This window comes from Bufo gargarizans, chromosome 6 (assembly GCF_014858855.1).
Source record: "Bufo gargarizans isolate SCDJY-AF-19 chromosome 6, ASM1485885v1, whole genome shotgun sequence".
In the NCBI taxonomy this organism is placed as follows: domain Eukaryota; kingdom Metazoa; phylum Chordata; class Amphibia; order Anura; family Bufonidae; genus Bufo; species Bufo gargarizans.
Window position 1 is genome coordinate 317,757,305 of NC_058085.1, and position 21,097 is coordinate 317,778,401.

Sequence of the window (21,097 nt, forward strand, 5' to 3'; positions counted from 1 at the left end):
TTTTTAATACATAAAATAAAAAAAGTCTCTTAATAGTTTATTAGAAATGATGCAGACAATTTAAAAAATCCCCATCAATTCCAATACAAAGCAAGTACAGAGCTCAGAACAAAATTATTTCAGGATGTCGTTAATTCGACAATGATTAATCAATTCGACACACATCCCCGGATAGGGGACGTAACAGGGATTAAACTGATAGGAATAGAACTAGTTAAGACACCACTCATATAGGGTGTCACAGCACATTGCTCTGTGCACGTGCAGTGCCCAGACTTGGGAGTAAGAGGACCGACCAAGCTGCTTTTTCCATCTCCCGGTTCCTAAAATCAATTCAGTTTGGTGTATCAGAGTTTGGTCTGTCACTGTGAATGCAGTACCCGGCCTAAATTTTTTTTCACAAAAGGCAATCCCTGATATGGGACGTAACAGGGATTAAACTGATGAGAATAGTACTACAGAAAATACCACTCATATTGGGTGTGACAGTAAATTGCACTGCGCAGACGCAGTGACCGTGGTGTGGATTCAAACAAAGGGGAGGGAGCCAGCATTTTTTTAACCATCTCCCCGTTCGAAAAATCAATTCAATTCACCTTTCGGGGACCCTTGGTGTTGTACGTGGCTGGGTGGAGGAAGAAACCTTCAATGACATCAACGGGACATGGCTAGCTTGGTATCCAACCTTGTGCAAATGGGAAGTTTGCAGTTGGGCAAATGAGTTGTTTGCGGTGCATTAAAAGGGGAGTTTGGTCTGTCAATGTCTGTGAAGCAGGCGTAACCCTTACACTACCTGATCGATACAACATCATACTTGATCGTATACACACACTGGATGTTTTAAACCACGTTGTTCAAAAATAAAATTTGGATTGTTAGGTGATTTATGCCCTTTATAGATTTAAATCCAACTCTGCGTCAACTATGTCATTTTCCATTGGAGTTTTGCTATGGATCCCCCTCCGGCATGCCACAGTCCAGGTGTTAGTCCCCTTGAAACAACTTTTCCATCACTACTGTGGCTAGAAAGAGTCCCTGTGGGTTTTAAAATTTGCCTGCCTATTGAAGTCAATGGCAGTTCGCCCGTTCGCGAACATTTGCAAAAATTAGCGTTTGCCGTTCGCGAATGGAAAATTTTATGTTCCCGACATCTCTACTTTTTTTTTTTTTTTTTTTTTTTTTTTTTAAAAATTTATTGGGAAAACTACAAAACATTTACAGTACAAATTTTTACAATCTCTCAATTCTTAGTGACCCGACTAATTATATATAGATATAAATATAAAAATAACTCTCTACTTGATAGGAGACATGTCCGGAGACGCTGCAGTTCATGGTAGCACAAGCAACTTGTGGCCTGGCAATGTAAGGTTCAAAAACAGCTGCTGGAACACTTGAAGAAATTGCTGTGGCACTGCCACGACCAAATTAATGTAACGCCAAGCTGTTAGTGTACATGAATTGAAGACTTGAGAGATCTGGCTAATTTTACATTAGGCCACCGTGGCAGCGTCCCAATGGTTACCATGGTATCCAGACGCTTTCACAGGCATCCAGGCTTGCCATGATATCTAAGCCTGTCAGGTCCTGCCAGAGGCAGGAGCCTGATCAGGCTTAGGGCTCCTGCACACGACTCTGTGCTCCTGCACACGACTCTGTGCTGTCCGGGCCCATATTGCAGCCTGCAAACATCCGGTCCACAAAGTACGGACCCCAGACGTTTTTACACCCAATCCCGAATGCGGACCCCTTCACTTGAATAGGTCCAGAATCCGGAAGGTGTGGTGCGAAACAGAGGCACAGAAACACTACAGAGTGCTTCCTTGGGGTTTCTAGCCGTGTCTCTGCACCGCAAAAAAGTTGTGTGTGCACTACGTTTTTGTGGTGCGGATCGCAGACCCCATACACGTGAATGGGTCCACATCCGCATCTGGCGGCCCTACGGTCATGCCCATACATGCGTGTGCATGAGCCCTTAGTGTACAGTCACAATACATTGAAGTACACTGGATCTTCAAGAAGCAAGTGGATCTGGGTACAAAAAGTGTAAAAAAAAACTTTTCCGCACATTTATATTTGATTAAAAATAAAATACATTACACAAGTTTGGTCCTGATCTATAAAGTAACGACCCTGATCTATAAGGATCACATTACTTTTCCTGCAATGTGAATGCCATAAAAAAAAAGGAAAAGAAACTATGATGGAATTGCAATTTTGCTCACCTCACTTCCCATAAAATGGTATAAAAAGTGATCAAAAAAGTTGTATGTATCCCAAAATAGTACCAATCAAACCGCAAAAAATGAGCCCCTACATGACACAATTGCCCCAAAAAGAAAAAAATATATGGCTTTCAGAAAATGGAGATATGAAACAAATTTTTTTTACAAAAATTATTTTATTGTGTAAAACCTAAATAAATTAAAAAATATAGACCTATTGGATATTTATGCGTTCGTAATGACCTGCTCTATAAAAATATCACATGATCTACTCCCTAAGGTAAATGCTGTAAAAATTATAATAAATAACTGCCAAAAAGTATAATACGAAGCGATCATAAAGTCCAATACGGACCAAAATAGTACCAGCCCACCGTCACCTCATCCCACAAAAAATAAGCCCCTACATGAGACAACTGCCCCCCCAAAAAAAAATATGGCTTTCAGAAAATGGAGACACATATAAGCTGAAAAAAATAGACATATTTGGTATCAACGTGTCAGTAACAACTTGCTCTATAGTAAGTGCATAATCTAACCTGTCAGGTGAACACTGTAAAAAAAAAAAAAATAGATAAAAACTGTTACAGAACAGCCATTTTTTGTTACCTTACCACACAAAAAGCGTAAAATCAAGTGATTGTCAAAATAGTACCAATAAAATTGTCACCTTATCCCGTGGTTTCCAAAATGGGGTCACTTTTTAAGATTTCCTACTGTAGGGGTGCATCAGGGGGGCTTCAAATGTGACGTGCCTAAAATCCTGTCCAGCAAAATCTGCCATCTAAAAATCATACGTCGCTGCTTTCCTTCTGAGCCCTGCCATGTACCCATACAGCCGTTTACGACCACAAAAGTGGTGTTTCTGTTAACTGCAGAATCAGGGTAATAGCTATTGATTTTAGTTTGGCTGTTAACCCTTGCTGTGTTCAAGGAAAAAGTGGATTAAAATGGAAAATCTGCCAAAAAAGTGAAATAAAGAAATTTAATCTCCATTTTCTTTTAATTCTTGTGGAACACCTAAAGGGTAACAAAGTTTGTAAAATCAGTTTTGAATAGCTTGAGGGATGCAACTTCTAAAATGGGGTCATTTATGGGTGGTTTCCACTAAGTAAGTCCAACAAAGTGACTTCATAACTGAACTGGACCTTAAAAAGTAGGTATTGGAAATTTTCTTAAATATTTTAAGAATTGCTTCTAAAATTCTAAGCCTTCTATGGTCCTAAAAATATAAAATGACATTTACAAAATTATGCCAGCGTAAAGTAAACATATGGGGAATGTAAAGTAATAACTATTTTGTTATTACCTGCCTTAAAAGCAGAGAAATTCAGATTTAGAATTATTTTTTTTCTAAATTATCAGTAAATTTAGGATGTTTTCATAAATAAAGGTGGTTTATATCGACTCAAATTTACCACTAACATTAGGTACAATGTGTCACAAGAAAACATTCTCAAAATGGCCTGGATAAGTAAAAGCATTTAAAAGTTATTACCACATAAAATGACACATCAGATTAGCAAAAATCAGCCTGGTCACGAAGTTTCAAAATGGCCCGGTCATTAAAGGGGTTGTCTCACTTCAGTAAGTTGAATTTATCATGTAGAGAAAGTTAACTAACAAGCCACTTACTAATGTATTGTTATTACCCATATTGCTTCCTTTGCATCACATTATACACTGCTCATTTCCATGGTTACAGACCACCCTGCAATCCATCAGTAATGGTCGTGCTTGCATCCTATAGGAAAAAGCGTAAGCCTCTCTGGTGGCCGACACCATGGGAGCCCACATAGGCTAGTGCTTTTTCCTATATTGTGCAAGCACGACCACCACTGATGGATTGCAGGATGGTCTGTAACCATGGAAAAGAGCAGTGTATAATGTGATGGAAAAATGAATCCAGCCAACAAAGAAAGCAATATGAATAATAACAATACATTAGTAAGTTACTTGTATTAACTTTCTCTACATCATAAATGTCACAAGTGAGACAACCCCTTTAAGGGGTTAAAGTGGCCATAAAGTGGCCAAGCCCACAGATTTTGATGAAAATGGCCAACCATCTAATGAGTATTGGAATATTCCAACTCACAGGTCAATGGATAAAAGGATCCGGGAGCTGGCTTTCAATATGACCAATCCTTTTGGTCTCAGGAGATAAGCTGCTGTTAGATGCACTTGGCAACTGCCTACTCCCATCTTCCCATCCAGAACGTGGTCTGCTGAGTGGTGTGTGTATCTAATGCTATTGTGTGATACAGTGTGCTGTATCTAATCCTATCCGGAGTGAGACAGTACAACAAATGACAGTCTTACTCAGGCTTAGATACACTGCTCAGCAGACCATCACACCATAGCCTTAGATACATATTTATCAAAACTGGTGTAAAGGAAAACTAGCAACCAATCAGATTCCCCCTTTCATTTTTCAGAGCTGTTTTAGTAAATGAAAGGTGGAATCTGATTGGTTGTTATGGGAAACTAAGCCAGTTTGCCTTTACACCAGTTTTCATAAATCTCCCCCTCTGTTTTAGTTTTAGAATGAAATAACATTACATTGATTACTGCGGTCAGATTTCAGTGAATCTGCACTGTTGTAGTAAACCCTTTTGGGCACTAGGTGGTGCAGTGAGTCTTCCTTTGGTACACTTTAGTATAAAGTTGTGTTTGTGCTTCACAATAGTAATCACTAACCTCTGGCTCTTCAGCTACTGCAAAACTACAACTCCTAACATGCTGTGAAAGCCACAGGGTGTGAGGGCAAGCTAAGAGTTGTAATTTTGCTACAGCTAGAAAGCAGAAAATTGTACAGTAAACTATGTATAATATACCCATTTTTCCGTTTTAACTATATCCTATGATGCATCAGCATTTACAAACAATTTCCCTTTGCCATATATGGGGGCTCTACTGGGCCCGTTAACTTGTGTGGCCGCACAGCTTAACCCCTTAAAGACCGGGCCTATTTTCATTTTAGAATTTTTTTTTCCTCCCCACATTTCGATAGCCATAACTTTTTTATTTTTCCATTCACATAGCCATATGAGGGCTTATTTTTTGCGGGACAGGATGCATTTTTAATGCCACCATTTAATTTACCATGTCTTGTATTGGAAAGTGGGATGCTCATTTGCATATATTAAAACATAATTTTTCTTAGCAATGCGGGCACATATGAACATGGGACCAACACAGATGCCTTCAGCTGCCAATGGTACATATAACAGGTCAGCCAGTGTCATAGGTGCAAATCTGCTGACAGATGCCCTTTAATGATTGGGTAGAATGTTCCTCTGCCCAATCACAGAGAGGACTGAACAGCCATACACTTGCAGCTGCACAGTTCTGTCTATCTCCTCCCTGCACTCATCTCTATAATCAGTGAAGGGAGAAAATAGGAAGGGAATGACCAGTGTTCAGCTTCCAGGACAACGCTGGAACCTGGATACGTAACTCCCCGGACCCCTGGTATGAAATATGAACCCCTACACAAATTATTAGCTAGATTAAAGGGGTTTTCCGGGATTTTAATATTGATGACTCCTCAGGATAGGTCATCCATATCAGATCAGCAAGGGTCTGACCCCCGGCACCACCTCTGTGTGATGACAGCCTTCCCTTCGTTGTTAACCTGCTCGCGACGACATTGCCACAGTGAGCGGGTGTAGCTACAAGCCGTCCAATTCACTTCTATGGGATGGCTCCGTAGTATACACTTGAATAGGAAGGAGCTGTCCGATAGAAGTGAATGGGATGATTCGCTCACCGAGGCGATGTCGTCGTGAGCATGTAAACCGTGAAGGGACAGCAGAGCTTCTCTTCAACCAGCTGATCAGTGTGGGTGCCTGGTGTCGGACCCCCGCTGATCTGATATTAATGATCTATCCTGAGGATAGGTCATCAATATTAAAATCCCACAAAACTCCTTTAAAAGGGGTTCTGCAGTTTGTTTAAACTGATGATCTAGCCCAGGCCAGTTGATACTAGCCATGACGTCACTGCCAGCGGTAAACAGTGAGAAGGCCGCGGCGCTGCTGGAGAGCCGCTGCCTTCTCAAACAGCTGATCGGCGGGGGTCCCGGGTGTCAAACCCCCACCAATCAGATGCTATGTTAGTGCACCACTTCCTGTTTCCTGTTTTCCGTTTGTGGCAGTTGCTTCTGTCTTTATGTCAAGTTTCCAACATGGCTCGTGTGCAGTAATCCCGCGTGCTGTATTTATTTACATCACATGAAACATGGTGTCAAAAGTATCTGGATTTGCGCTGCTTCCGCACATTTGCCGCTGAGAGCCTGCCAGCCTTGCAGCGTGATCGTGTCTCCTGTCCGTGGATTTGAGCATTTGACGCAAGCAATAGCAGCATCATGGCGCTAACAGCATTCCGCTGCCTGAGCCGAAGAGGGTAAGCGGCAATGTTTGTGATAACTGGGACACCTTCAAAACAGAGTTTGATGACTACTGCCTCGCCACAGGGTTAAAGGAGAAGCCTGCAGCAGTGATGGGCAGTGAATGGCTCCATGTTTACAAGCATAATCTAAACCTTACAGAGGAGCAAAAGAAAGACACCAAAGCCATCCTGGGTGCATTAGAAACTTTCTTCAGGCCTTCTAAAAATGTCATATATGAAAGATATATATTTGCTGCAAGCAAGAAGACGGTGAATCTATAGACAAGTTTGTCACACGGCTTAGAGAAAAATCTGCAAGCTGTGAGTATGGCTCTTTGAGAGATAAGCTTATTCGTGATAAACTGGTTCTGGGTATCATCAATGAAAACACACGCCGCCACTTGTTGGGGAAACGCGATTTAGATTTGCAAACGGCTTGAGATATGTCACACTGCAGAACTTACTGACAAGCATATGAAAGCTATAGAGCAGGATAAAAACGACTGACAATATCAATATGGCCTCTTCACAGCAGCACAAGTTTCAACACAAGAGTCGCTCGCACAACTCACCTGAGCAGACGCCTGGATCATGCAAGTATTGTCGCAGGTTGCATTTACGTGTGAAAGAAAGTGCCCTGCATATGGGAAATTCTGTACTGCATGCTATAAGCTAAATCACTTTGCAAGGGTGTGTCTCTCCCATGCCATACAGTGCTGCCCATAATTATTCATATCCCTGACAAACTTTGACTTAAAGTTACTTTTATTTAACCAGCAATTATTTTTTTGATGGGAATTGACATAGGTGTCTCCCAAAAGATAATAAGACGATGTACAAGAGGCATTATTGTGGGGGAAAAAAACATTTCTCAGCTTTTATTTACATTTGAGCAAAAATACAAGATGTTCCGCACTGTGGAAAATCTCAGAGGACGTGGTCGGAAGCCAAAAGTGCAACCTGTGCTGGCCAGGAGGTTAGTTAGAGAGGTGAAAAAGAATCCAAGGATCACCACCAAGGCCATCCTGGGAAATCTGGGCTCTGCTGGTGGCAATGTCTCAAGGCAGACAATCCAACGGACACTGCACAATGCAGACCAAGGAGGACGTCACTTCTCCAGATAAGGCACACAAAAGCTCGCTTGGCCTTTGCAAAAGCTCATCTGGACAAAGAAGAAGACTTCTGGTCTTCTGTGTTATGTATCTGTAAAGAATAAATCAAGGCAACTGGACGTACTGTAGATTTCTTGAAAACATTTCACTTGTTGAGGAAACGTCACTTGTTGAGGAAACTCGATTTAGATTTGCAAACGGCTTGAGATATGTCACACTGCAGAACTTACTGACAAGCATATGAAAGCTATAGAGCAGGATAAAAACGACTGACAATATCAATATGGCCTCTTCACAGCAGCACAAGTTTCAACACAAGAGTCGCTCGCACAACTCACCTGAGCAGACGCCTGGATCATGCAAGTATTGTCGCAGGTTGCATTTACGTGTGAAAGAAAGTGCCCTGCATATGGGAAATTCTGTACTGCATGCTATAAGCTAAATCACTTTGCAAGGGTGTGTCTCTCCCATGCCATACAGTGCTGCCCATAATTATTCATATCCCTGACAAACTTTGACTTAAAGTTACTTTTATTTAACCAGCAATTATTTTTTTGATGGGAATTGACATAGGTGTCTCCCAAAAGATAATAAGACGATGTACAAGAGGCATTATTGTGGGGGAAAAAAACATTTCTCAGCTTTTATTTACATTTGAGCAAAAATACAAGATGTTCCGCACTGTGGAAAATCTCAGAGGACGTGGTCGGAAGCCAAAAGTGCTGGCCAGAAGGATAGTTAGAGAGGTGAAATAGAATCCAAGGATCACCACCAAGGCCATCCTGGTGAATCTGGGCTCTGCTGGTGGCAATGTCTCAAGGCAGACAATCCAACGGACACTGCACAATGCAGACCAAGGAGGACGTCACTTCTCCAGATAACAAAAAAGATTGGAATGGCACTCCGTTTTATGAGGGGATAGATCCCAAAATGTCAGTTACACCGCGTATACAGATGGCAATGGCAAGAGCAAAATACATATGGACATTATCCCAATGCCGACTATGCATCCTCCTCCTCGGGCAGCGAAAGACCAAATTACCGCAGACAACGTTTTTTCAACCGGCGCGGGAACCGATCCCGCCGAAAACAAAGAGGATACGGAGGGGACGACACTCTAGCCGAAACAGAGATACCGTCAATGCAGACCAGGTCCCAGGTAGTGACCTAGTCATTAATATCTCTTCTAGAACCTTATCTCCCGCTGAGATATCGGTACTCTCAAAAGGTCTCTCCTTCTGTCCCATTTCCTCTTTACATCAGTTTGATCTTACTCAAGACCTACATAGATTTTATCGCTCATTGCGATTAAAAGCGTTTTTTGCATTGTCAACCCCTACTGATAAGTCCATTAGTCATGATAATCTGTCTGTATTACACCTAGGTCTTAAATCCAGAAGCACTTTCATGCCCCCTAAATCTGATCATAGTGTCGAAGCCTATATTGACCTCGTTGATAAAGAAATACGACAGGTACTAGATGCCCAGAAAAAGGGTACATATCCAACATCGAAGAATCTATCTAATATTGAACATACAGCTCTCATGACTCTTACCAATGACTCTAACATTACAATCAAACCTGCCGATAAGGGGGGCGCCATAGTGGTGATGGACACCAAATATTATATCCAAGAAATTCAAACCCAACTTTCAGATACAGCAACATATGAGCTAATTTCATCCAATCCTACTTTCAAAATTCAGAAAGAAATTAATTCATGTTTAGATTCTGCCTTACAAGATGGCATAATCGACAAGGCCACATTTGATTTTTTACACAACGATCACCCGACGATGCCAGTACTATATACACTCCCCAAAATTCACAAAAACCTAGAAAAACCACCAGGCCGGCCAATCGTAGCCTCGACCAACTCACTACTTTCTCCTTTATCTATTTATTTAGAAAAAATTCTGACACCACTGATTAAAAAAACGGATTCATTTCTTTTAGACACTAGCCATTTCCTCAATATCATCTCCACTATGGGTCCCTTACACCAGGACACTTTCTTGGCAACCCTCGATGTTTGCAGCCTATATACCTCCATATCTCATGATGGGGGTATACAGGCTGTTTTCAATATCCCTCAGACCTCCTCTTTATCTCCTATACAACAAAAGTTCTGCATTGATTTATTACAATTAGTGCTACGACGTAACTATTTCATGTTTGGGGACGAATATTACATACAACGGAAGGGTACAGCAATGGGGGCCAATGTAGCCCCCCCTTATGCAAATGCGTTCATGGCAAACTTCGAGTCAACACATGTATACTCTTACCCTACCTTTCAACAACATTGTAAAATATGGCGCCGCTACATCGACGATATCTTCCTGGTGTGGGAAGGTACCCGCGATTCGTTCGACCAATTTTTTGACTTTCTTAACAATATCACAGCAGATTTACGATTTACGGTTACCATCAGTAAACATTCAGTTCATTTTCTTGATACACTAATAGTCAAGACTGATGGCATACTTACAGTGGACTTATATAAGAAACCCACTGATAGAAATACCCTTCTTCTTTTTTCTAGCAATCATCCTCAAAAAACCAAAACATCCTTACCTAAGTCACAATTTATGCGGGTCGGACGAATCGTGAGTGAATCCCACACCAGGGAGACCCGTCTACAAGAAATGGCTCGAAGGTTTCGCACACGCGGTTATCCGCAATCACTTTTAGACAAGGAGCTAAAACAAATATCTTTACAGACGGCCTCCATCGTTAGATCTAGCGACAAACCCAATCCCGTTCCACGAATACCGTTTATTACTACCTACCACTCTTTAGTACCAAAAATACATCAGATCATCCGTAAACACTGGCCATTGCTCAAAAAATTTCATCCAGAAATTACAGAATTCTCTTATCCAATGAGAATGTGTTACAAGCGCCCCCGTAACCTGAGAGATTCCTTGGTTCATGCTGACATTGGTCCACAAAAACCCAAATTTATACAGCCCACTTTGGCTCCTCGGAAAAATGGGACGTTTCCCTGTCTAAATTGTGCTCAATGTACCAATGTGAAAAAAGGCAACACATTCACTCATCCACATTCCGGCAAAATATATAACATTAAAGGCTATTACTCTTGTGCTACATCTTATGTAGTATACCTGATTAAATGCCCATGTGGTCAGGCATACATTGGTGAAACCTCTCAATCCATCCGAGACCGGATCAGTAAACATAAATCCGACATTAGGTGTAAAAAAACGGAACTCCCCATACCTCACCATTTTTTACAGTTACAACATACAGTTAGCCAGCTACAATTCCAGGTTATCGATCACATACCAATGCCTAGACGGGGTGGCAATCGCAAACTGCTATTGCGGCAACGAGAGTCCTTCTGGATTTATGAACTAAAAACTATTACACCTTATGGACTAAATCGTGAGTTTGACCTATTAATCTAAACTATATATACTTATATTGATATATTCATTTGTATGCAGTGCTTGATCATAATTGTCTTCCTAATTATATACTTCTCTTGTTTTATCTCCTGTCTCTCCCTTCAGACGCGCTGATACTTAGGTATAGGTAGGCCTATAAACGTAAATATATGTTGTTCTAATATTCCTAATTTCTTGATTTAATCTGTTTTGGATGTTGACAGATATTAGATAATGACAATGAGGGCGACCGATATTTTAGATTGTATTGGGTCTATTATCCAACAACAAATATACTTAAGTCTATTTCATATATACACATTACCCTCATCCTCATATTATCTTCATATTATCTTATACTAATTTGTACTAATTTATTTCTGTAACTAATCCAGACATCTATAGTGATTTAGAAGAACTGTGATCCGGAATTCAATTTGACGATTGTACATAATACAATATCCCAAGATACAAGATGAATAATAATTTACCTTATGGAAAATGAACAACTCGACTATCTGCCAATTCTGATCATATTCATACTTAAACCACTGCCAAAGTTCTTCTATATCTGATGATAATGTTTATTTCGTTGTATACGCTGTTATTCTATATATTAATATGCCGCCATTTACTCTGCTGTCCGGTGTCTTGGAGCTATGTGTATTCCCTTGGACGAGATCACTATTCATTTCCACGCATGCGCCATCTACCGATTTGCGCGTCTAGGCAACACTAGATACCTAGTGATGACTCACTACCTAAGCGCACTGCGTTCCACACATATGCGACGCGATCTGATGACGCGGCGCGATGATGTCAGACGCCGCTTCCCACGTGTTAGCTCACTATAAATGAGCAACACATCGTCAGTTCAGACTATACCACCAACGATTACACACAGCTCCTGAGCACATCGGTAAGATACTTGACTATTGTTTCAATCTTGATCTTGGACTGCAATTCGAATGTCTCATGTATGCAAACTCCTTTGTTATATTACCTGGTTCTTCTGATAAGATATGCATTAGAAGTTTCAATCTGTACTTATGATAGAGTTCATATATATTTTGGTGGTGGACTACTTGCGCTCCATGGCTGATAGCTGGTAATGTATGACCCCTATTTGCACATTTTTTGATTATATTCATATTATATACATAGCTGCCTATATTCATAGGACTTTTTGACCCTGGTGTCATTAATAACTTTTTAGTATCCATTCGATACTCTTTATTGCTTTAAGCGGATTTTGATCCCATGGCCCGCCCTCGCCCTGGGCTCTTTTTTTCCCCACCACTATATATATACATTCAGCTGTCCTGGTTATGACTTTTTCTTATTATGTGGATTTTTTATCTTTTTTACTTTTCTTTGCTTTTCTTGATTATTATTCAGTGTTTGATGATTGTACTCCAACAACCTATTGATGGTATCTATATATTTCTCTGTATTGCCCACAGGCCGTGACCAAGGTCCGGTTAGGACCGAAACGTTGGCCCTGCTTTTTCAGTTTTCTCTGATACTAAATGTTGTTGGTGTTGGACACAATAAAAATACGATATTCTTTTTCAAACTAAATTATGGTTGAGTGTGCCGTGGATTTATATATTATATATTAGTGGCATTAACAGCCTCTCCGCTGAGCACCTCCATTTTGGGATCTATCCCCTCATAAAACAGAGTGCCATTCCAATCTTTTTTGATATATATTGCCTTGTGGGATTGTGCACCCGTCCTTATGTCCACCTCGACTTTCTCCTACGATACCGCTACAGCTGATGGGATTGTCTCTAAAGTGACAGCCTCTAGTGACTTTCTACATATCTCGCATAGCGAGGTTAAAACTAGAGACCTTGAAAGGGAGCATAAGAAACTTATTGGCTCTGAGCTCCACTGTGCTACTCTAGCTGAATACTACAAGAATGCCTTAATACCACGTGGACTAAGAGTTCATCTTAGACCGAATCTTTTTCCAAGTAACAAAGATTACTGCGAAAAATTTGAAACAATACTTAATAAATGCTCGATGGACATTATTGTCCTCAGCATAGATTATTTACAAAAATCTATTCTTGAATCAAAAGATAAAATTGCGGCTATTGAGACACAGCTTTCAGCTACTATTTCCCCTCAGGAGCTCTGTGACCTCAAAAATCAAATTGAAAAAACCTTGGACGAACATCGTAAATATATAGAACAAACCAAAAGGTCCAAATACATCCGTGATACAGAAGACTATCAGTTACACCGCGTATACAGATGGCAATGGCAAGAGCAAAATACATATGGACATTATCCCAATGCCGACTATGCATCCTCCTCCTCGGGCAGCGAAAGACCAAATTACCGCAGACAACGTTTTTTCAACCGGCGCGGGAACCGATCCCGCCGAAAACAAAGAGGATACGGAGGGGACGACACTCTAGCCGAAACAGAGATACCGTCAATGCAGACCAGGTCCCAGGTAGTGACCTAGTCATTAATATCTCTTCTAGAACCTTATCTCCCGCTGAGATATCGGTACTCTCAAAAGGTCTCTCCTTCTGTCCCATTTCCTCTTTACATCAGTTTGATCTTACTCAAGACCTACATAGATTTTATCGCTCATTGCGATTAAAAGCGTTTTTTGCATTGTCAACCCCTACTGATAAGTCCATTAGTCATGATAATCTGTCTGTATTACACCTAGGTCTTAAATCCAGAAGCACTTTCATGCCCCCTAAATCTGATCATAGTGTCGAAGCCTATATTGACCTCGTTGATAAAGAAATACGACAGGTACTAGATGCCCAGAAAAAGGGTACATATCCAACATCGAAGAATCTATCTAATATTGAACATACAGCTCTCATGACTCTTACCAATGACTCTAACATTACAATCAAACCTGCCGATAAGGGGGGCGCCATAGTGGTGATGGACACCAGTGGCGTAGCTATAGGGGTCGCAGCGGTCGCAATTGCGACCGGGCCCCTAAGTCAGGGGGGCCCACGGGGCCCCCTCAAGCCAGGAGAACACGGCCCGCAGCTGATAAATGAGTGAAATCTGATTCACAGGGGGCGGAGCGGAGGCGAGGCCGTGCGTGACTCGCACTGTGCAGGGCAGGCTAAGTGAGGAGGGAGGGGGAGCGGCTTCAGTTGAGGTCGGAAGGCGAAAGAGGAAACTGTGTGCAGCGGTGCTGGCTGCCTGCCAGTGACTGTGCGAGTGACTCACTGTCTTATCTGACTGACTCCGTCTCCTCTCCTGGCTGAGAGCTCCCCTCCTCCTATCCTGAGCGGCTGATCCTGCGACGAGTGCGACTGCGCCGCTGCCTGACTCCTGTCTGCTGAGGTGAGAGTGGCTGGACGGACCATCCGACCGGACCAGGGTCCTGGTGGTCCGGTCCAGACCAGTCTAAGTGTCTGTGACTGTCCCTACTCCCTCCCTGAGTGAGTCCAGGGCCCTACCCGCCTGGTGGGAACACCGGTGGCGGTGACATAGATAGTGATAACTTAAGCCCAGCAGCCCCAGACCAGACCAGTCAATACCCGTCCCCCTCCTTTAGGAAACAAATATCAGCCAGTACTAGTACTACTACTCTCATCAGATGTGACTGCAGGCAGCACAGTAGCAGGCCTGAAGCGATCGATCAGCCAGGATTAATGTGCACAGCCTGAGTGGGAGGCCCCCATTACCCTGGCCTGGCCTTAGGCAAGTGACAAACTGCCCCCCCCTCCTCAATCTTAGGCAAGTGACAAACCCAGCTCTGCTACATCTACAATGAGCAACTACAACAAATGTAATGTCAAACTGCAGTTCCATGGGTCCAGTGGAAGCTATCCAAGGCATCACATAGAGGAACTGCAGTTTGGCATTACATTTGTTGTAGTTGCTCATTGTAGATGTAGCAGAGCTGAGTTTGTCACTTGCCTAATAATGAGGGGGGCAGTTTGTCACTTGCCTAAGGGAGGCCTCCCACTGTGCACATTAATCCTGGCTGATCGATCGCTGCTGCTCTCACATCTGATGAGAGATTTCCTAAGGGGGTATTGACTGGCATTAGGGACGGGCTGGTGGATGAGGGCAGCCACTCAGTCCTGCCTATGGATCACCCAGCTTGCACTTAGCTATGCCAGGGGGTCCCTGATGTATTAACTGACCAATAACATGGAGATCCTAGTGCCAGCTGCCTTGCTGGTGGACGATTGGCATATACTTCTGCTGTGGCCCACAGCAGAAGTATATGCCAATGCCCTTATATGACAGTCTAAGGGTACTTTTACACTTGCGGCAGGACGGATCAGGCAGGCTGTTCTGCCTGTCGGATCCGTCCTGCCGCTATTTCGCTGGACCGCTGCTCTGTCCTCATTGACTATAATGGGGATGGGGGCGGAGCTCCGGCGCAGCACGGCACTGCGCGGTGAGAGGTCACCAGACAAAAAAGTCGGACTTGCAGTACTTTTAGGTCGCCAGCCTTTCACCGCACACTGCCGCGCTGCACTGGAGCTCTGTCCCCGTTCCCATTATAGTCAATGGGGATGGAGTGGCGGCAAGGCGAAATAGCGGCAGGACGGATCCAACAGGCTGAACAGCCTGTCGGATCCGTCCTGCCACAAGTGTGAAACTACTTGCAAGTGTGAAACTGCTCATGGCGGTGGGAGATCTAGGATGGGTGTTTGGGTGGGAGCTCTGGAAGGGGTGGTGGGAGGCCCGATAGATATGTAGGGGCTGGGGGCCCATAATTTTTTTTTGCTATGGGGCCCATGCATTTATAGCTACGCCCCTGATGGACACCAAATATTATATCCAAGAAATTCAAACCCAACTTTCAGATACAGCAACATATGAGCTAATTTCATCCAATCCTACTTTCAAAATTCAGAAAGAAATTAATTCATGTTTAGATTCTGCCTTACAAGATGGCATAATCGACAAGGCCACATTTGATTTTTTACACAACGATCACCCGACGATGCCAGTACTATATACACTCCCCAAAATTCACAAAAACCTAGAAAAACCACCAGGCCGGCCAATCGTAGCCTCGACCAACTCACTACTTTCTCCTTTATCTATTTATTTAGAAAAAATTCTGACACCACTGATTAAAAAAACCGATTCATTTCTTTTAGACACTAGCCATTTCCTCAATATCATCTCCACTATGGGTCCCTTACACCAGGACACTTTCTTGGCAACCCTCGATGTTTGCAGCCTATATACCTCCATATCTCATGATGGGGGTATACAGGCTGTTTTCAATATCCCTCAGACCTCCTCTTTATCTCCTATACAACAAAAGTTCTGCATTGATTTATTACAATTAGTGCTACGACGTAACTATTTCATGTTTGGGGACGAATATTACATACAACGGAAGGGTACAGCAATGGGGGCCAATGTAGCCCCCCCTTACGCAAATGCGTTCATGGCAAACTTCGAGTCAACACATGTATACTCTTACCCTACCTTTCAACAACATTGTAAAATATGGCGCCGCTACATCGACGATATCTTCCTGGTGTGGGAAGGTACCCGCGATTCGTTCGACCAATTTTTTGACTTTCTTAACAATATCACAGCAGATTTACGATTTACGGTTACCATCAGTAAACATTCAGTTCATTTTCTTGATACACTAATAGTCAAGACTGATGGCATACTTACAGTGGACTTATATAAGAAACCCACTGATAGAAATACCCTTCTTCTTTTTTCTAGCAATCATCCTCAAAAAACCAAAACATCCTTACCTAAGTCACAATTTATGCGGGTCGGACGAATCGTGAGTGAATCCCACACCAGGGAGACCCGTCTACAAGAAATGGCTCGAAGGTTTCGCACACGCGGTTATCCGCAATCACTTTTAGACAAGGAGCTAAAACAAATATCTTTACAGACGGCCTCCATCGTTAGATCTAGCGACAAACCCAATCCCGTTCCACGAATACCGTTTATTACTACCTACCACTCTTTAGTACCAAAAATACATCAGATCATCCGTAAACACTGGCCATTGCTCAAAAAATTTCATCCAGAAATTACAGAATTCTCTTATCCAATGAGAATGTGTTACAAGCGCCCCCGTAACCTGAGAGATTCCTTGGTTCATGCTGACATTGGTCCACAAAAACCCAAATTTATACAGCCCACTTTGGCTCCTCGGAAAAATGGGACGTTTCCCTGTCTAAATTGTGCTCAATGTACCAATGTGAAAAAAGGCAACACATTCACTCATCCACATTCCGGCAAAATATATAACATTAAAGGCTATTACTCTTGTGCTACATCTTATGTAGTATACCTGATTAAATGCCCATGTGGTCAGGCATACATTGGTGAAACCTCTCAATCCATCCGAGACCGGATCAGTAAACATAAATCCGACATTAGGTGTAAAAAAACGGAACTCCCCATACCTCACCATTTTTTACAGTTACAACATACAGTTAGCCAGCTACAATTCCAGGTTATCGATCACATACCAATGCCTAGACGGGGTGGCAATCGCAAACTGCTATTGCGGCAACGAGAGTCCTTCTGGATTTATGAACTAAAAACTATTACACCTTATGGACTAAATCGTGAGTTTGACCTATTAATCTAAACTATATATACTTATATTGATATATTCATTTGTATGCAGTGCTTGATCATAATTGTCTTCCTAATTATATACTTCTCTTGTTTTATCTCCTGTCTCTCCCTTCAGACGCGCTGATACTTAGGTATAGGTAGGCCTATAAACGTAAATATATGTTGTTCTAATATTCCTAATTTCTTGATTTAATCTGTTTTGGATGTTGACAGATATTAGATAATGACAATGAGGGCGACCGATATTTTAGATTGTATTGGGTCTATTATCCAACAACAAATATACTTAAGTCTATTTCATATATACACATTACCCTCATCCTCATATTATCTTCATATTATCTTATACTAATTTGTACTAATTTATTTCTGTAACTAATCCAGACATCTATAGTGATTTAGAAGAACTGTGATCCGGAATTCAATTTGACGATTGTACATAATACAATATCCCAAGATACAAGATGAATAATAATTTACCTTATGGAAAATGAACAACTCGACTATCTGCCAATTCTGATCATATTCATACTTAAACCACTGCCAAAGTTCTTCTATATCTGATGATAATGTTTATTTCGTTGTATACGCTGTTATTCTATATATTAATATGCCGCCATTTACTCTGCTGTCCGGTGTCTTGGAGCTATGTGTATTCCCTTGGACGAGATCACTATTCATTTCCACGCATGCGCCATCTACCGATTTGCGCGTCTAGGCAACACTAGATACCTAGTGATGACTCACTACCTAAGCGCACTGCGTTCCACACATATGCGACGCGATCTGATGACGCGGCGCGATGATGTCAGACGCCGCTTCCCACGTGTTAGCTCACTATAAATGAGCAACACATCGTCAGTTCAGACTATACCACCAACGATTACACACAGCTCCTGAGCACATCGGTAAGATACTTGACTATTGTTTCAATCTTGATCTTGGACTGCAATTCGAATGTCTCATGTATGCAAACTCCTTTGTTATATTACCTGGTTCTTCTGATAAGATATGCATTAGAAGTTTCAATCTGTACTTATGATAGAGTTCATATATATTTTGGTGGTGGACTACTTGCGCTCCATGGCTGATAGCTGGTCATGTATGACCCCTATTTGCACATTTTTTGATTATATTCATATTATATACATAGCTGCCTATATTCATAGGACTTTTTGACCCTGGTGTCATTAATAACTTTTTAGTATCCATTCGATACTCTTTATTGCTTTAAGCGGATTTTGATCCCATGGCCCGCCCTCGCCCTGGGCTCCTTTTTTTCCCCACCACTATATATATACATTCAGCTGTCCTGGTTATGACTTTTTCTTATTATGTGGATTTTTTATCTTTTTTACTTTTCTTTGCTTTTCTTGATTATTATTCAGTGTTTGATGATTGTACTCCAACAACCTATTGATGGTATCTATATATTTCTCTGTATTGCCCACAGGCCGTGACCAAGGTCCGGTTAGGACCGAAACGTTGGCCCTGCTTTTTCAGTTTTCTCTGATACTAAATGTTGTTGGTGTTGGACACAATAAAAATACGATATTCTTTTTCAAACTAAATTATGGTTGAGTGTGCCGTGGATTTATATATTATACTTCTCCAGATAAGGCACACAAAAGCTCGCTTGGCCTTTGCAAAAGCTCATCTGGACAAAGAAGAAGACTTCTGGTCTTCTGTGTTATGTATCTGTAAAGAATAAATCAAGGCAACTGGACGTACTGTAGATTTCTTGAAAACATTTCACTTGTTGAGGAAACGTCACTTGTTGAGGAAACTCGATTTAGATTTGCAAACGGCTTGAGATATGTCACACTGCAGAACTTACTGACAAGCATATGAAAGCTATAGAGCAGGATAAAAACGACTGACAATATCAATATGGCCTCTTCACAGCAGCACAAGTTTCAACACAAGAGTCGCTCGCACAACTCACCTGAGCAGATGCCTGGATCATGCAAGTATTGTGGCAGTTTGCATTTACGTGTGAAAGAAAAGTGCCCTGCATATGGGAAATTCTGTACTGCATGCTATAAGCTAAATCACTTTGCAAGGGTGTGTCTCTCCCATGCCATACAGTGCTGCCCATAATTATTCATATCCCTGACAAATTTTGACTTAAAGTTACTTTTATTTAACCAGCAATTATTTTTTTGACGGGAATTGACATAGGTGTCTCCCAAAAGATAATAAGACGATGTACAAGAGGCATTATTGTGGGGGGGGGAAAAAAAAACATTTCTCAGCTTTTATTTACATTTGAGCAAAAAATACAAGATGTTCCGCACTGTGGAAAATCTCAGAGGACGTGGTCGGAAGCCAAAAGTGCTGGCCAGAAGGATAGTTAGAGAGGTGAAATAGAATCCAAAGATCACCACCAAGGCCATCCTGATGAATCTGGGCTCTGCTGGTGGCAATGTCTCAAGGCAGACAATCCAACGGACACTGCACAATGCAGACCAAGGAGGATGTCACTTCTCCAGATAAGGCACACAAAAGCTCGCTTGGCCTTTGCAAAAGCTCATCTGGACAAAGAAGAAGACTTCTGGTCTTCTGTGTTATGTATCTGTAAAGAATAAATCAAGGCAACTGGACGTACTGTAGATTTCTTGAAAACGTTTCACTTGTTCTTCCAACGAGCTTTCTCAATTCTGAGTGATTGTACAAAAAATTCTGGGAATAAATATGTAACTGAATGCACATCTGGTAATTATACCCAGCATGGGGTCAGAGGTCATTATACCCAGCATTGGGTAAAAGGTGTTGATTCCATTATCCTAATTGGAGTCAGTAGGTGATAAAGACTTCCCAGAAAAAGGTGTCAAGACAGCATTGTATGTGGCAGACTGGACACTTTTTGCTCAAATGTAAATAAAAGCTGAGAAATGTTTTTTTTTTCCACGATAATGGCTCTTGTACATCGTCTTATTATCTTTTGGGAGACACCTATGTCATTTCCTGTCAAAAAAATTACTTACTGGTTGAATAAAAGTAACTTTAAGTCTAAATTTGCCAGGGGTATGAATAATTATGGGCAGCAGTGTATAAGTAAGCTACACACAATTCAGCAAGTGCCTGATTCTGAGGATGCACAATTGTTTAGCACTGATATGCTTTACTCCTCAGAATTCATTGGTGCTGTAAAGGCAAGAAATGGTTTGTAAACCTCAATTTAAATAATATAATCGAACCTTGTCAGCTGGATTCAGGTACAACATGTGATGTAATGAGTTTAAAGGACAAAATGAAACTGGCGCCCAAAAACACCCCTTCAGCCTAGCAGCACTATATTAAAGCTGTATTCAGGGGAAATATTGGAATCATTGGGACTTTTCCAAACAAAATGCAGCATACAAGATTGTGTGCACA

The 21,097-nt window shown here is 41.7% G+C and overlaps 2 protein-coding genes across 5 annotated transcripts in view; one reads left to right on the plus strand and one right to left on the minus strand.

The window, feature by feature from the left end:
* Positions 1-7,244, minus strand: part of LOC122942279 (beta-1,3-galactosyl-O-glycosyl-glycoprotein beta-1,6-N-acetylglucosaminyltransferase 7-like) — an 81,825-nt gene extending 74,581 nt beyond the window's left edge. Inside the window, exon 1 of the mRNA XM_044299798.1 lies at positions 7,190-7,244. Coding sequence (XP_044155733.1) covers positions 7,190-7,210 — 21 coding nt within the window. The 5' untranslated portion in view covers positions 7,211-7,244. The remainder of the gene's footprint in view (positions 1-7,189) is intronic.
* Positions 7,245-8,691: 1,447 nt separating this feature from the next.
* LOC122941387 lies at positions 8,692-19,840 on the plus strand. Of its 4 annotated transcripts, XM_044298605.1 has the most exons (4): positions 8,692-8,888; positions 11,267-11,288; positions 12,604-13,607; positions 17,835-19,840. In XM_044298605.1, the coding sequence occupies exons 3-4, from the start codon at positions 12,882-12,884 to the stop codon at positions 17,841-17,843; spliced, it is 735 nt and encodes a 244-aa protein (XP_044154540.1). In that variant the 5' UTR covers positions 8,692-8,888; positions 11,267-11,288; positions 12,604-12,881; the 3' UTR covers positions 17,844-19,840. The 4 variants fall into 3 exon arrangements, 2 of the variants coding, with proteins under 2 accessions (XP_044154540.1, XP_044154539.1); XR_006390444.1 differs by having other exon boundaries at positions 8,692-13,607; positions 17,835-17,856; positions 19,173-19,840; XR_006390443.1 differs by having other exon boundaries at positions 8,692-13,607.
* Positions 19,841-21,097: the final 1,257 nt, after the last annotated feature.